At 33.0% G+C, this 15976-nt stretch overlaps 4 protein-coding genes and 2 long non-coding RNA genes across 8 annotated transcripts; 3 read left to right on the plus strand and 3 right to left on the minus strand.

Annotated features, from left to right (window-relative positions):
• The first annotated feature begins 22 nt into the window (after positions 1–22).
• On the plus strand, positions 23–5828 carry LOC126871768 (uncharacterized). 2 transcript variants are annotated; one of them, XM_050630981.1, is made up of 3 exons: positions 23–279; positions 2543–2619; positions 3748–5828. In XM_050630981.1, the coding sequence occupies exons 2-3, from the start codon at positions 2585–2587 to the stop codon at positions 4034–4036; spliced, it is 324 nt and encodes a 107-aa protein (XP_050486938.1). In that variant the 5' UTR covers positions 23–279; positions 2543–2584; the 3' UTR covers positions 4037–5828. The 2 variants fall into 2 exon arrangements, with proteins under 2 accessions (XP_050486938.1, XP_050486937.1); XM_050630980.1 differs by having other exon boundaries at positions 24–279; positions 2559–2619.
• LOC126871776 (uncharacterized) lies at positions 494–2536 on the minus strand. The gene is made up of 2 exons (XR_007691733.1): positions 952–2536; positions 494–866 (listed from the first exon to the last, which is right to left on the minus strand). It is a non-coding gene; the product is annotated as an uncharacterized LOC126871776 (long non-coding RNA).
• LOC126871773 (uncharacterized) lies at positions 2785–3741 on the minus strand. Its single transcript, XR_007691730.1, has 2 exons — positions 3529–3741; positions 2785–3440 (listed from the first exon to the last, which is right to left on the minus strand). It is a non-coding gene; the product is annotated as an uncharacterized LOC126871773 (long non-coding RNA).
• On the minus strand, positions 5798–7668 carry LOC126871753 (transmembrane protein 192). Its single transcript, XM_050630951.1, has 4 exons — positions 7402–7668; positions 7020–7151; positions 6534–6930; positions 5798–6454 (listed from the first exon to the last, which is right to left on the minus strand). Exons 1-4 carry the CDS (start codon positions 7438–7440, stop codon positions 6210–6212), a joined length of 813 nt encoding a protein of 270 aa, XP_050486908.1. The 5' UTR covers positions 7441–7668; the 3' UTR covers positions 5798–6209.
• A 189-nt stretch (positions 7669–7857) lies between these two features.
• LOC126871722 (uncharacterized) lies at positions 7858–11082 on the plus strand. Its single transcript, XM_050630849.1, has 6 exons — positions 7858–9194; positions 9255–9428; positions 9499–9603; positions 9721–10253; positions 10325–10586; positions 10669–11082. The coding sequence occupies exons 1-6, from the start codon at positions 8964–8966 to the stop codon at positions 11071–11073; spliced, it is 1710 nt and encodes a 569-aa protein (XP_050486806.1). The 5' UTR covers positions 7858–8963; the 3' UTR covers positions 11074–11082.
• Positions 11083–11267: 185 nt separating this feature from the next.
• On the plus strand, positions 11268–15782 carry LOC126871734 (uncharacterized). 2 transcript variants are annotated; one of them, XM_050630897.1, is made up of 2 exons: positions 11268–12841; positions 15525–15782. In XM_050630897.1, the coding sequence occupies exons 1-2, from the start codon at positions 11710–11712 to the stop codon at positions 15746–15748; spliced, it is 1356 nt and encodes a 451-aa protein (XP_050486854.1). In that variant the 5' UTR covers positions 11268–11709; the 3' UTR covers positions 15749–15782. The 2 variants fall into 2 exon arrangements, 1 of the variants encoding a protein (XP_050486854.1); XR_007691728.1 differs by lacking the exon at positions 11268–12841 and adding an exon at positions 14965–15113 and having other exon boundaries at positions 15525–15670.
• The last annotated feature ends 194 nt before the right edge of the window (positions 15783–15976 follow it).

Raw genomic sequence — 15976 nt, forward strand, 5'->3', positions numbered from 1 at the left:
GTAGCGCGGCGATAGAGGCCAAGCAGATCAGTCTGCGCGAGTCTCTCGAGTAGTGAACGTTGTGCTTTCTGCCGTGTCGTGTCTTTGGATGCGTTCACTGCCCTATCTATTGAAACGTATTCTTTCGCTTAAGGACCTTTTGTTCTTTTCCCCTCATACTGTTCGTTATCAAGCATAGAAAATTTGCCAAACTCTTCCTTAACTTTTATTTAAAGGAGTAAGAGGAGACGAGAGAAGTTGCTCATACAGCAGGAACTTGTCGAACACAGATGGTCAGAGGTAAGTAATTACATTTATCCCTTCGTCTTCCATCAAAATTTCGCACTGTTGTTAGATGCCGCCTTCGTAAAATATAAAAAGTTCGTTGTCTAGTGATTTTGTCCTGCTAGAATTCGTTCGCATTCGCTTGAAATTTATTTGAAGGAACAAAAAGAAAGTGAAAAGAAATTGCTGACATTCGAAACTGACGCTCGTGCAGGCATGGTCCAGACACTTGTGTATTAACTTGTGTATTTTACGCGTACATTTGAGTCAAAGATTCCGGTATGCAATTAGAGCGAAGTGCTTTTAACAGACCGCCATGAAAATGTTCAGCTCGAGATCGACACAGGAATCTCGAGTAGAAACGTTACAACTGGTTCTAAACGGCATTGACGTTTATCCGGTGTAATAATACGAGAGGATACTTTCCTCTCTGTCGGCTCGTGACTTTCTTACCTTCTTCGTTTCTCTTACGTTTAGCTCGCAGAAGTGGTCACGGTTCGTGGATATTTCGTGTGCAGGTCGCATTGTCTAAGGTCGCGAAGCACTCCTCGCTCGAGCTCGATCCTCCTTCCCGTGTGGTTACGAAGGTCGATTCCCAGCTTCTACCAAATAAAGAAAATTCCTTCTGTATAGCTTGTAAAGCCGTGTGTTTAGCTGTTTCACGGCTATACGTATAGCCGAACGTACAATTAGTAACATTTAAGAACATTTAGTAACGAAATATTACATATCGATACTTTCTTTTCGCGCATCTTTTTTAACTGTAATTAACATCCTTCACACACAATGTAGCATCGTTGGTCAAATGTGTTTCCAAGGTGATTGCTCGTTAAGATCTCGATGCCTGAATAGGAGGAGATATTTAGTTCACGCGGTGCTTAATTAATCATTTTATCAACGAAACAGACGTAAGCTTTGCTCTATGGGGCCAAGGTTTCGATCTCGTCGTATTCGCGTTCGTGATTCTATTTTAGACAGATCGGGATACCATCTTCCTTATACATCATCGATTATTCTGGCGAATTCGCGCTAGCCGTCGATAATCGCGATTTCTCAGCAATTAGCTATCACAGATAATGCACCTTCTCTCTCGATTCGCTCTCATTTTCTGACCTCATCGTCGAACTTTTAAACGCTGCTATTACTAGCAAGGGCGAAATGCATTCAGTAAAGTATAATTGAAATTCGCGTGGTTCGTAACGTAGGATATGACGTGTGAAGCGTACACGTGTAAATGCACCCGATTTGGTTCGCTTCCATCAGATAAATTTGTACACGTCGTTCACAGAAAATAGCCGGCTATTTATTGGCTTATTATGACGAATAATATTTTTTACCGGAGATTCAATTTCTTTTTGACCTAACAACTTCTTCGAACGAAAGCATATTTTATAGGATCTTTATCGTTTGCTCTATGATCGATGATAACGGCCAATACATCAATGGCATGCCAATCGATCTTCGTTAAATAAAACGATGCAATGCAATTTACGTAAGAAAATCACTGGAAATCACATTGTTGGCCTTATAAATGATAAACGTAGATGATAGCGTGTCAATGCTAATATTAGATAATATATTTTCGTCCAACGCGAAGACAATTGATTTCGTTTCGATCGAAAATTGGTTTTGCTTCTTTCGCGCAAAACAGGAAACAAGAATTACAGACCACAAACAAAGTAACTATCATTGAATCGTTTATAGCTGTTTTAATCTGTTCTGGGAAAAATCTTTTTCCACGAGCGATCCAAGATAAGCATTGTCTTATGCTATATCGAGTCTGAATAGTTGTACTTTCCGATATGTATGTCCGTTGTCTTGAAATAAATGAAGCTTCTTTTACGCATCGTGCCCTTGCCAGAGAAGTGTGCTACGATATAAAGCGTAACGCGACTATATATTTCTTTGGACAATCGAGTCAACCATCTTCACTCAATTGCCAAAATGCTCACAAATTATTTACTGATTTCGATATGTGCTTTGTACGTACGAGAATCTCATTGTCTGGCAAAGCGAACGAAACGTTATCCGTGTTATGCTGTCTTAAAATTAAATAGTATTTAATAATATTCTTAGCTCGACACAGAGAATACAACGATCACGTCAGAGCTGTGGGCCTAGCTATTTGTCACTCGATGAAAAAAATAGAATAGTTTTCAAAAAACCAATTAACGTCACTATATATTGCGTTATCCGCAAAATTATCCTATCGTAAATCTTTGCCTGTTCACGTGTTTGTATATTCCTTCGGAATTAATGAATTTACGTCACAGCATAGGACTTCTTTGTTTCAGGGTCGTTGCCTGATATCGCAGTGACGATGGCATCAGGAAGAGAAATTTACGGTGCATTCAGGTAAGCGATAGCAAATCTTTACAAAATCAAAATCTTACAAAAAATCAACTGATTTTGATCGATATTGAATGATAAAAAGCAAGAAACAAAAAAGAAATACGTATAAAGTATCGTGTAACGGAAATAGGAGAACGGTAGAGTCAATGTTAATCCTTGATCGCAGTGTACTTAAGAATATACTCAGTTATCTCGATCGAATCAAGCACACATCTCTAAACGCGTATTCAAAAGCCTGCAGTAATAAAAAATGAAATGCGAATGAAAAACATGAATTTAATTTAGTACACAAATAATACGTCGATTTTGACTTTGTTGATCACCAAATAATCTAATAACAAACAAGTCTATTTGTTTAAATACTTTTTCCGATTTCGAAATCTCATGATTTGTAGATTAACAATAATAATTCATATATTACGAAAATTGCCATGTTTCTATCAAGATCACTATATCGCAGCCGGCATTCAGCCAGCATAATAGATCATGACGCAAATGAGTAGACTCTCTTCCTTTCCCCTTTTCCCTCCCAACAGAATGTTCTTCCGGTACAATTAAACCGACACTTTCGTTTCGATAATAAAAAGTCTCGTATATATCGTTTCCTTCTTCAATATTACTGAAATATTTTTAGGGTTCTAATACAGTGTTTTACGTAAAATCAATTCGTTATCCATAGCCTAGACTACGTGCTTCAGTACCAATGACGTAACATTGACGCAAGCGACAATTGTTGCCACTAGAATGCTGCAGGGCAGAACGTCGATAGTTTAGACCAACTATAAAAATCACGTCCTCTTTGCCAGCAAATTGCGCTCTTAAAACTGAAATTCAAAATACAGAATGGACGTCTTGATTATCATTACTCATTACAATTACTTGATTACTATTAATCGTGGTAAATAGTAATACCTGTGTATCCAGCGACAATAACCTTTTCCGAAAATATCCCGTGCTTGAATCGAGCCTCAAATTCATGTTTTAATTGTTTTCCTTTTTTTTACTTAAAATTAAGACGAAAACTGTGCATCTGCCAAATTAAAAAACATACCAATAGTCGATAAAAATATTAATTGTTAAGTCGTCGATAGAAGAGGTATTGTAGATTTCAATGTTCTCTTTAATTTACAGTTTAATTGTGGATGACGTCGATTCTCATTCGATATCAAGCGACAACTCGGATTTAGATGGTTTGTCGAATGTAAACAGCTCTCAGAATTCATCGCCTCAGACTCCACTGGACAGTCCAGGCGGACCTCGAGAAAAAATTAAACAAATGCAAGTGGAAGCCGAAACTAGAAGAGGAGAATTCGCAAGGCTACTCGAAGAACATGCTCAAGTAGTGAGAAAGTTAAAAATGATGGAGGCCGAAGAGCAGCTCTCAGCAACCGGAAACGTAGTGGGAGCTACGCACGCGTGATTCTATCATTATTGGTCGCGTAAAGCAGTTGTATGATTGGGACCACCGCGCCTTTGCGACGCGTGTCGATTCTTTAAATGCGATGGCAAATTATAAAATTTCCGAAAAATGTTGCGTGAGATTAAAAATACTTCTTTGCGATACTGATAATACCACGATTGAACAGAAAATACAGCAATGTTAAAATGTAAGAGAAAACTATTTTTTAAACAAGCATATTTCTATGGTATAAAGGTTATTAATTTCTACAAAATGAAATTTATGGGAATTATTTTTAAACAACCATTTGCAATGCGAAATGTTGCTTTGAATAAAAGCGATGAAAATTATACGAAAATTAGGAGCAAAATTCTTGATCAACAACTGCTTACCCTTAGAAAATTTGGTTGGAACTTTATAGCCATGAGGAAAATCTTGGCGCGATGGTTCAGTCCTTAAATGTGAAACGAAGTTATTGCGCCTCGCTCTAATTACATCCGAAGCGCCGCAACGTTTCCACGTTCGTTTTTACTTCATGAAAAGTAAACTTCTACTTTGCAAACGGCAGATTTATAAAAGTAAAAACGATCAATCGAAACTTGGTTATATTGCTCATTACTCTAGAAGAATTTGGCACAATGTTCAAAATTAATTAGTTCGAGAAGATTATCTCGATTTGCGTTTATCATGAAGTCTGAAAAACTTCTTCTATAAGACAATAATAAAAAACAATCGGTATACATTCTTGAAACCATGAGATGTATCCGATGTATGAACATACGCAGCAAAAATGGCTGGCCTAAAAGTGTAGTACAAACTTTCAAAAAACAAGGAACGAGGTATAGTACTAACCTGAATAGCGAGAGTCTTCGGTTTTAGCACTGATTTTAATACGCGATCATTTATAGGATATTTTCATTTCCAAGAAAAACGTCGAAATCATAACTACGTAGTACGTCTCGATCAAGTACAAGCTTCTACATTTTATAGCATTGTATATTTGAGTGTTCCATATGTATAAGTAAATAATTTTATATACCATAAACATACATACATATGATAGCATAGGACTCTAAGCCTGCCGTAACACACGTAAACTTTCTGTAAATAGATTTCTTTTTTAATATGATACTTCTCATCGTCTAAGGTGTTTATCCACAAGAAGCCTTACAATGCAGTTATACAGTAAAAAAAAATCGTTATTGAGAACCTTATTTCGCGGTATCTTATAAAATACTAAAGGTTCGAGTTAAATACGGACCAACAAATCACGAGTATGATCTTTCTTGTTTTCACGTGCGCACTGCATCAAGTTTTTATTGACATAAATTAGGTATTATTAGGCATTTATAGAAATATGCACATATACATATGTAAAAAAGTATATAAATAGAAATATTTGGCATATATGTTAACCTCGCTATTATTAAGAACTCCTTCAATATAATAAATCGAGCACGCAATGTAAAAAATATGTAATCTCGCTCTTTTTTCCGACAATGTTATTTTCTAATCTTTAAAAATTAGTTTTCGAATCAAAAGTATATATTTGTCCAACTTGATAATGAAAAAATGGAACAATATTTCAAAGAATGCAAAATAAATAGATGATTACTGTTTCTGTTATCATATAATAGTCTGTAATAATAACGTTTGTAGTAAAATCTTAGAAAATAAACATTATGTATTGAAGATATTGTTAGCCTAATTGTAGAAACATCATACAAACATATATGTATTATAAGAACTGTAAAGTGTAATTAGAATTATAAGAATTGTATATTGAAAAAAAAATATACTTTATTGAATTGGAGATATACATTTTTTATCACAGAAATTATTTTTGATTTCTTGTTATATGATATCTCTTTTAATCGTAACAATATTGATAAAATATAACTTCAATTCAAACTAATGTAAATTAATGCAAAAGTAATTTGTGTATGAGAACTTCTAAATATTAATATGTATTACACACCTTAGATACAAGTAAAAATGTAACAGGTTATGATTACTATTAAAAATTAGTGTATTCTTTATATATTGTATATATAATGAAAGAACCAACAAAGAGATATCAACAATAAAAACAAGTTGAATTCCATAAAATATAAAGATGTTTCTTTCAACTATAGTCCACAAATAAAAATGAGAAAGCTTTACCTTAAGTTTGTACTTTATATAGGGCACAACCCTATGTTTCAGGTAAACTACGTTGAGCTGCGAACAACATTATTGCATGACCGAATTTATCATTACGATCTCTTAAATATCTTATTAAATCAGCCTGCATTTCAAGCAATTCTTCCAAATTAGATCTCCTATGATAGCAACCTACTTCACTGCTACCTGCATATGTATCTTGAGTAAAAGAAGATGTCCATTCTTCTCTAGCAACATCAGCTGGAGGACGTAATCGATTGAATCGCAAAACTTTTCCTGTAAGAAAAACAATGTTTACATCCTTTTATAACTTCCTATATATTATAAATTCTTCAATAATTTTTCGTATACTTACTAATGTAATGTATATAAACTGATATAATAATTGTAAGTTCTACTGTGGTCAACAACACTATGTAATTTAGAGGAGTGAACCATTCTGAAGCATGACAGTATTGTTCATAATTAACTTTATGCGTGTGATGCAAAATCACAGCCAATAATAGATAACACGTTATCCATAATGACGCTATGAAAAGAGGTGTCCTTATCTGCTGATATGTCGATCGGTAAAAATCAAGATACCCATAAATACGGAGTTTGTGATGCTTTGCTTTTACAAAATGATCTGTCAACATAATTATCAGCCAGTATGCACAGTGAAGATACAAGTATATAAAATATGTATCACATTTATTTTTTTCTTCAGGCCACACAGATATAAATATAATCCCAATAATTTCTAGAGACACCTAAAATTTGAAATAAACACATAGTATTTGCATGACAAACAATTTCTTTTATATAACCCTCTAAATAATTCAAAGAAGTTGCCACTTACACTAAATATAAGGGAAACAGACACAATTGGTATAGTATCCAATTTTTTAAAATATACTTCTTCTGAAGTTAATATGTGTAGATGAGGGTCTTCTTCTTCCATGTTATAAGGCGAATCAAAAAATACAGCTCCCTAATAAATGCATATTTATAAGTAAATGCTTCATTCAATAAATTTTTAGTACAATATGTATGAGAATCACATTTTGAGGAGGTCTGTAATATTTATTATAATTATGATGTTAATATAATATAAACTACATAAGTCAAAACATGAATGGCAAAGGATTATGAAAAAAGAGGTTATGTTTATATTATATCAATACGCAAAAACGAATACAAGACAATAATATAATGGGTGATATAATTTCTATTATACTCACACTGCCTGACGTATTTAAATCTCTGTTAAGACTGACCATTCCACCATAAAAAGATGATACAAAACAAGGAAATTACATATACCTTTCATTACCAGAACTAAACCAACATCTCTGTTTACAACGTTAATCATATATAGCACGTTTTCCGAACAAACATGCTCGGAATTCCTTAAGCCGTAAAATAATACATGCTATAAATCATTCAGATACTACAAAGTATCGTTCAATTTACGTACAACAAATCATAGTTGCAACATGTAACGTAAAACGTAAGATCAAAATGCCTACTATAGTATATATATATACGATATACGTGAAACTTGGCAAGAGTTATATGTGTGGATATAACAAACATCAAAAAATAAATTGACAAAAATTATGATTTACATTATTTAACACAATAATAACCTTGTGCTTACAAAGCGTACTTATATTAATAAGCGCCTCTTTAATAAATATGTTAGTTTATTTTCAAATATAAAATTGGAGATAGATACAATAATAGTAAATAAAAAAGTAATATACAAACGAAAAAATGTTAAACAAAGTTTGTAAAAATAAGGTGTGATAAAACAATCGCTAGTAACAGGTAATAAATACGGAATACTAAATTTCTATATGCATGCTAACATTAATCAGAAGATACTGAACAAATATACACAGGAAACGTCAAACTTTATTTTAAAAATACGGAGAATAAATCTTCATACATATGTACTATCATTTCATTAAATGTCATATACATTTGTGTTGAAGTAGACATTGTGTAAAACACTGTGTTAGACACAAGTGTCAATTTGTTGATAGCATTTTAGAGAGATGATTTTATAGAACGAACAAAAGTACAAATATAATGACAAAAGTAACGACTCAATTTTAAATCGATGTTCAAGTTTCTCAAATAGAATTTATTCTATCCCCCCCCCCCCCGCCCCCAAAAAAAGATGAACATACAATGGAAAACACAACCTATATGAAAGATTATACAAAATAATTGTAATTATAGTACAAATTCGTCAAAATTTGTTGTGAATTTCTTTACACAAAATTAACAAGTATGTTTGGACGACAAATATTTTTGGAACTTATGGACAATCAACGCAATCAAAGACATAATGAATTTGTTCGACGACTTTCTGCAAATCAAGGACATGGGATATCATTTAATGAATTAGTAAATATACCATCTTTAAGGAACGACGGATTCTTGTTTGATTTAAATTTTATTCTTCTCGAAGATAATGACCATGGCCAGCCGAATAATTTATGTTTCCGAACGTTAGTACAAACAAGAAATTGAATTTCTTAAGTGAAATGAATTGTCAAGAGGAAACATAAAATAACTTGTTAATTATGCTTTAGTAATACTGAGAATATACCTAATCGATATTTATTGGAATATATCAGACAAATGAAAGAAAGATATCTAATTATGGAAAGAGAATTAACAAGAATGAAAACATTAATCCCTATAATAACACGAAATACCAATGCCGTACATCAATCGGTATTTTCATCATCTACCATTTTACTAATTTTTTGAATTTAATATTCTTTCGTTCATGTTTAATTTCATTCTTCTAAAGTCGCAAACAGATGTAAATTGGAAACATTGTTCCGTTAGAAAGTACGGACACTTTTTTGGAACTGTTCCAAGAAATCAGTACAAAAAGAATCAAGAACAAATTAACGTTTCATCACGAAGGAAACGTCACACTATGAAAAAAGATAAAGATTCAATTAATGAAACCTTTGATGATACAGATTGGAAGAAATACAGAAAATCTTCACAGGTATTCGTCTAAAAATCAACAAGTTGAAACATGATTGTTTGCACTTGTATGCTCTTTCAGAATTTACAGAATGATATTTATCCTATAAAGGAGCCTGATAGCACCTCATTTCAATCAAGGATACTAATTAACAATTCAACAGCAGTTTGTTCGATGCACAATATTGCTATGATACTTCCACAGGATTCAACTCAATTGATTGATTCGTCGAGATACAAAACAACAAATTCTAAAGTATGCGTATCAAGATATATAAAAATTTTAATAATTTGAAATATTATGTTACTAATATATCTCTTTATAGGCAAATAACGAGATTCATAAAGCTGTAGATAAATGTGATTCTGATCATTCGAAAATGATTTTTGGTAAATCGAGGAAACATTTCGGTCCCCCTGAAACACGAAAGGTATTAAGATCGTATAACAGGTTCTTTATCGAGCTAAAGTTAATTAAATGTTGCAAAATATATAATTTTATTTTATAAACGATTCGGAACTAATATAATTATCAACGATGTATAAAGGCGTCGATGGAAGTATGCCAAAGCTTCGACAAGAAACATGAGCCGGAAACGTCCTACTATACTGACTTCGATGTTAAACATGAAGATCATACGCAGACTAAACCTGCTGTATATACACCAGAATTTCGACCTATAATGGGATCAAAGTTTAACAGCGATATTTCCGATCAATCTGCATTTCATTGTCAGCAACAAAATACCAATCGCGAAGAGAAGTGTATGTTCAAAAGAACTAAATTTTTCGAAAATACGGATGTTCATCGAAAAGATAATTTTGATATTCGTGTTCAAACACCTCAAGGCAATCGCAGCTATTGGAACAATAATGCGAAGAAGTTATCCTATGAAGGAACACATTGTACAAGCGATTCATCCAGACAATTTACGCGTATGATCCAGAGACAGAAAAAAGAAATACATAAGAAAATACCAACTCCACGTAGCAACGTTCATACCGCTTACACTCCTATGGTGCAATCTCCTACGTGGAATCCTTTGTTAGATCCCAATAGTTTTACCATTCAATTGTTGAGGTATGGGATAAACATTAAAATAAGGAATGAAAGTTTTAGTTCCTTTTCATATTTTCGATTCTTTTTGACAGACTTGCGGTATTACTTTATGCTCCGGCATTGATGCCGGCATTAAATTCATTGATTGCCCGACAGAGTATTCAAACGACAATTCCAATACCTTGCTCCGAAGGTTCAAACGACTTGTTGACGCAAATTTTTACAATTTTGAGCAATCAGCAATGTGTCCCAAATTTATCGTATGTAGCAAATCCTCGAATCAACGAAAACTCTCGACAATTTCGGGAATCGAATTCACATAATTTATCGTCGCGATCAAATTCGCTTCCCGAGGTATAATAATTCTCTATCCTGCATAAATAATCATAGCTATAAAACGTATTTAATCTAATTACAAAGTTTCAAACGTTTTTAGAATCCTTCGAAGCAACTTGGAGATGATGCTTGTAGCGTGAAAACTTTTGAAAACAACCAGTTTGGAAAAAATTCAGTTGCTGTAAATACTTCTTTAGAAATATGTAACTGTAATAATATGAAACAATCATCTTCGCGTTGCAGTAAAAATACTTCACACGATCAAATAGAAGAAAATGAAAGGTTGATGTATACATGGACAAACAAAAAGTCAAAATCGTCAGAAACAGTAGTATTAGAAAAATCAGTGCTACAATCCGAACAAAACAAGGAAGAAGTTTCGAAAAAGGAACAAGAGGATCCTGAATTCTCTGAAACTCTGTTAATGCAAGATGACATTACCATTTTGGATGATGGAAGTTGGGATGATCCAAAATCTAAGTTTACAAATATGTGGAAATGTTGATCAAATATAAAGTTCATCGTACTACAATAAAAATATCTTTAGATACTACTGAAATACTGAACAGGGGTTTAATAAATTGCAAGCAAAAAATAATCTCGTGTACAATACGTACCGACTTAAGAACGCTTGCGCGTGATTCGAACACGTGGCGAAGGAAGGTGCTTTTCTACGAACGCTTATTCAGAACTGCAGTCTTACGTGCTTTCGCTACCGAAGCGCGTCCTACGATACATTGTCTTCCTTTTCTCATTTCCACCTTAGTAGAAGATGTAAAAGTAAAATATCAAATAATTCGCATATATTGAAAACTAAACACCGGCTACAGAGTCTACGTTCACGTACTTAAAATCAAATATTAAAAATTAATGAAAAATATAAAGTACTAACGGAAGATTGCCTAATACGTTTTTGTTTGGTTGCACATGTGTTTGATTCGGTGAACTTTTTCCCACAATTATTGTGAAATGTAAATTTATATTTCTACAAGATGGCAACGATACGCAAGAAGAATTGTAACTAAAATGGAGATAAAAAGAAAAATTAGGGAAATGGGTATAAAACTGATAGAAATCCACTGGGAAGTATAAGATCTCAATCAGAGTTTAATACAATAATACAAATAAAATTCAAATTACGATGAGCAAGGAAGAAAACAGTGATGGGGCTCCTCAAGAAGGAGCTGGCGGTGGTGAAAGCTCGAGAAAGGAGACGGATATCTATGAAAATCGAAGGACCAAGAAAATAATACGATTAGTCACTGTGATGGCTTACATGTTCTCTGTAAGTTTCGTAGCCATTGTCTTAAGTGCGTATTATTTATTTCTTTGGGAACCACCTAATCCAAGGCTTATACGAAGACCAGTTCAATTATCTTCCGAACCCGAAGTACAATACCTACAAGGCGATAAAATGACTGTGCAAGATGACCCCAACAAACTCGCACAACACTCTAATGCTACGAATGTTTTGTTCTTGGCTCGTATTGCTGACATAGAAAAACCTGTCAATAATTACGATCATGTAAAAGAGCATCGTGAAAAATTAAACGAATCTTTGTTTCTATTACCAAATTCTTTAATTGAATCTTGGAAAAATAGAATCAATAATCCGAACTCTTTTGTTCAAGATTCCTCTCGAGAAAGTGGAACATCTAATTTTTTTAATTATACTTCATTCGAAGAAGAAAAGACGTTGAACTTAACAAGAAAATTAAATGGAAGAGGTACAAAAGATTCATCTAAAATTACGAATCGTATGTTCGGTAATAATGGTACATTCCAGATACTGGAGTCTTCGACTATTTTTGGAAATGAAACGAATAATGATCATTTTACAAATACCAGAAACTATTCTGAATCATCTCAAGATATTTTTCCATTAAATCACAATTTTACGAAAAATACAGTTACCAATCGAAACGAAGACAAAAATAATGTTCTATCAAGCTTTAAATCGAAAGCTGAAACGTTTAATAAAAAAAGTGTGAAAGTTAAAACGCCCCAGTATCCTGAAATACATTTGCCCAATGAAAGATTTATAGATACTACAATGACAATTATGACGATAAATGATAAAGAAAATTTCGATATCCAAAACAGTAGAGAAGATCGTGCGTATAATATCAACAATCTAAAACAAGAAATTAATTTAAATAAACAAACAACTCTAGATTCTTCTCGTAATTTGGAACTTGAAAATCGTCTAGAATATCCTGAACAGTCCAACAAATTACCTGGCAAACTGGCAAACATTGCGTTGAACTTCAAAGGTAAATAAATTTTCTATAATTTGATTTTTTTCCACTTTACTCACCTAGTAAGTCACCTTTTTAAATGTGCGGCATTACACATATTTTGTCGTTCGTTTAAGCGATGAACGTGATCATCGTTTATTTTTTGTACAAATATATTTTTTACACGCGTACGTAGTCAGGTATATACAATTATATTTCAGTAACGGCAAAGCATAAAAATATTTCATATACATAACTCCAATGAAAAGTCATGATTAAAACCTTAGAAAGAGGATAGTCGGTGAATTGACCTACGATGATTATCTGTATTGTTCACGTAATGACCAGAACAGGGTCAGGTCGATCCATTATGGCTTCTTTAACGTTGCATCAGTACAAAAATCTTACTACTCCTATGAACAAACTTGTTTAATCTTTATTTGATTTAAACAACTTTATTTTATTTCATCCTCCCAAGTAACATGTTGAAGTATAATATTTAAATGAAGGTATACGCGAATCAAACTAAAGAAAAGATATATCCACTCCTTTTTTTTTCCTTTTCTATTTCTTCTTAAATATGTGAAATATCCATTGAATAATGATTACCTATCGTACTGCTATCTTTATCCGAGATCGAAGAATAATGCTACTAAATGCTATTAAAATAAAGGCGCGCCTCTTATGTAAAACGAGAATGTCGTAAAAGTCACTTTACTCTCGAAATGAAAACCCTATCAGCTTTGACTAAAGTTTATGGGCTCTTGTATTAGCAGCTTCTATTCTCGACACTTGTAACTTTCGAATTATATCCATTGGAATGATTACGTTTACGTAAATAGCATCCTGTATGGAACGACAATGTATCCTGTTTTGCGTGACCTGTACGTGCAAGTATTAACTTTGAAGCAATACATAAACTCAATCTTACGTAAAATGATTATGTAACATTTTTAATCATTCCTTTGTCACTTCTACAGAAGCACTTCAATTCGAAACCGATGTAGTACTTATACCTATGCCTTAATGAACATTCCTTTAACTCGGTATATAACTTATTTTATATAATATGAATGACACAAAGAGATTCTTATTGTTTCTGACGTTAAACATTATTACCTTTGAATTTTTCACTTAAAAAAAGACTTGAAATAAATAAAATCAAAATGTTACTCTAATCATAAACAGAAACAATGATTCAATCGATATATAATATGTTAAGCACGTATATTTATCGAAAAACGTACGAGATAATTTTGGGTGGATAAATTTTGGAAATACAATGAGACGGTGCCCATTATACGGTTTAAGGGCATTTTCCACGATGAATTCCGTAAAATCGAGCAGCCCTTGGAGTTTGCAGAACGAAGCACAATGAGTCAAGATTCTGAGACTTGCGCAGTGAAAACTCGTTGATACATATCATTGGACGAGTGTGTCTTACCAGCTGTATCTGTGAGAAACGTTGATCCAATAGTCAGGAGACAGAAATAGTTGTAGAATAATGAAAACGTCAATATAAACCCTCTACATATTGCATTCTCGAAAATTTATCTCCCTGTTGACAAATTATCGTGAAGTTTAAGCACTTCCCTACCACTGTTCCCGATACTCGCAGTATTCTCTCGGGAACGCCCTATCAGTAAACCAAACTGTCTACTAAATTGGGAATTCGAAAATCAACAACAGTGGATTCGAATTCATATTGATAACGCGAGGATTACAGAAACATTGGTGGTAAATCGTAGAAAACATTCGACCAAACATATGTACGTAACCTGTCGAACGCAAAAGCATTCTGCGTAACAGTCTTCAACATAAGATATATTTAAGCTACAAAGCTTACAGTAATAAACTTATAAAGTTTACTGAGCGTTCATAAATATTAATGATCAAGCAAGTTATAAATACGTAACATTCGATGAAAACAATGTTTTCCTCGATATTTCCCTCGAAACCTTACATCGAATTACTATGATTACAATTACGATTTTTGTACGATGACTTAATATTATAGAAACTAAAATGTTATAATGTTATATTGAAATTTTATATCAAAACTGAAACATAAAACACATTTATGAAGTTAATCGAAACCTTACAATCGAAAATTGAATAAAACGGATTTCTTTGAAACATCAGCACGTCGAGAATGCAGTTGCCGCGCAAAATGAGCGCTCAAAACGTAATGGCAAGCATTAGTCGTACATTGGGAAATCGCGAACATAAACCAGCAGGCAATGAAATTCGATTTGCAGGAGACGAAAGGAAAGACAAGCTCTACGAACCAAAACATAAACAAAAGTTGGTACGGGTATTGACGGTGTTTGCCTATGTTATATTTGTTAGCATGGCAGCTATCCTGCTATCGTTGTATTATACTTTCTTGTGGGATCCGAAAGACGTCCCTACCAAGACAAGTACAAAATCAGAATGTGGTAATACATAATTATCAAATTATATCGCTGATCGCTCTATTATGAACGATAAAAACAGATTTCAAATCCTCCAATCGCTGCGATGTTATCTATTCGTTTTAAAAACTTTAAAAACCGATCTCTTGTTCGAATTATGAACTAGCCAATTATCGTGTAAATATATCGTGTAATTATACTCTTGTCATGATTTATCAATACGGAATTCGTTATCTTGAAATCGCTGATCGCTGTAAATGCTAATTTAGATGCGATAAAACTAAAATTACTTTTTCTTTTTTCAGATACGCAAACAGAAAAAATGACGACAAAATTAACGACCATGGCGAGTGAACGAAGTATGTCAGAAATCATAACCACTCCACGACAGAAGGATTTATTAACTATCTTAACAGAGATTGCTGAATCATCGACTGCTCCCTCGCTAACAACACTCGAGGATTTACAAACTAGTCTAAGTACAGAAACCAAAGAAATATCTACCAAAATGCATTCTAACATTAATTAATATGTTAGAATATTAAAAGTAATTAAAAGAAGAATTAGATTTTACTGTCAAAACTTTTAGATTTGTTATAATGCTTATGTAACAATTATTTGGTTAATAACGACAAAAACAATTTAATAATCTTTACATCCAAATAATTATTAAATGCTAAACGAATACTTTTTAGATCAAATTATGTTTCTTTGCTGAAATAATCGTAATATTGCGGAATTATACTATTGGTATGTA

This window comes from Bombus huntii, chromosome 12, assembly GCF_024542735.1.
Source record: "Bombus huntii isolate Logan2020A chromosome 12, iyBomHunt1.1, whole genome shotgun sequence".
Classification (NCBI taxonomy): Eukaryota; Metazoa; Arthropoda; class Insecta; order Hymenoptera; family Apidae; genus Bombus; species Bombus huntii.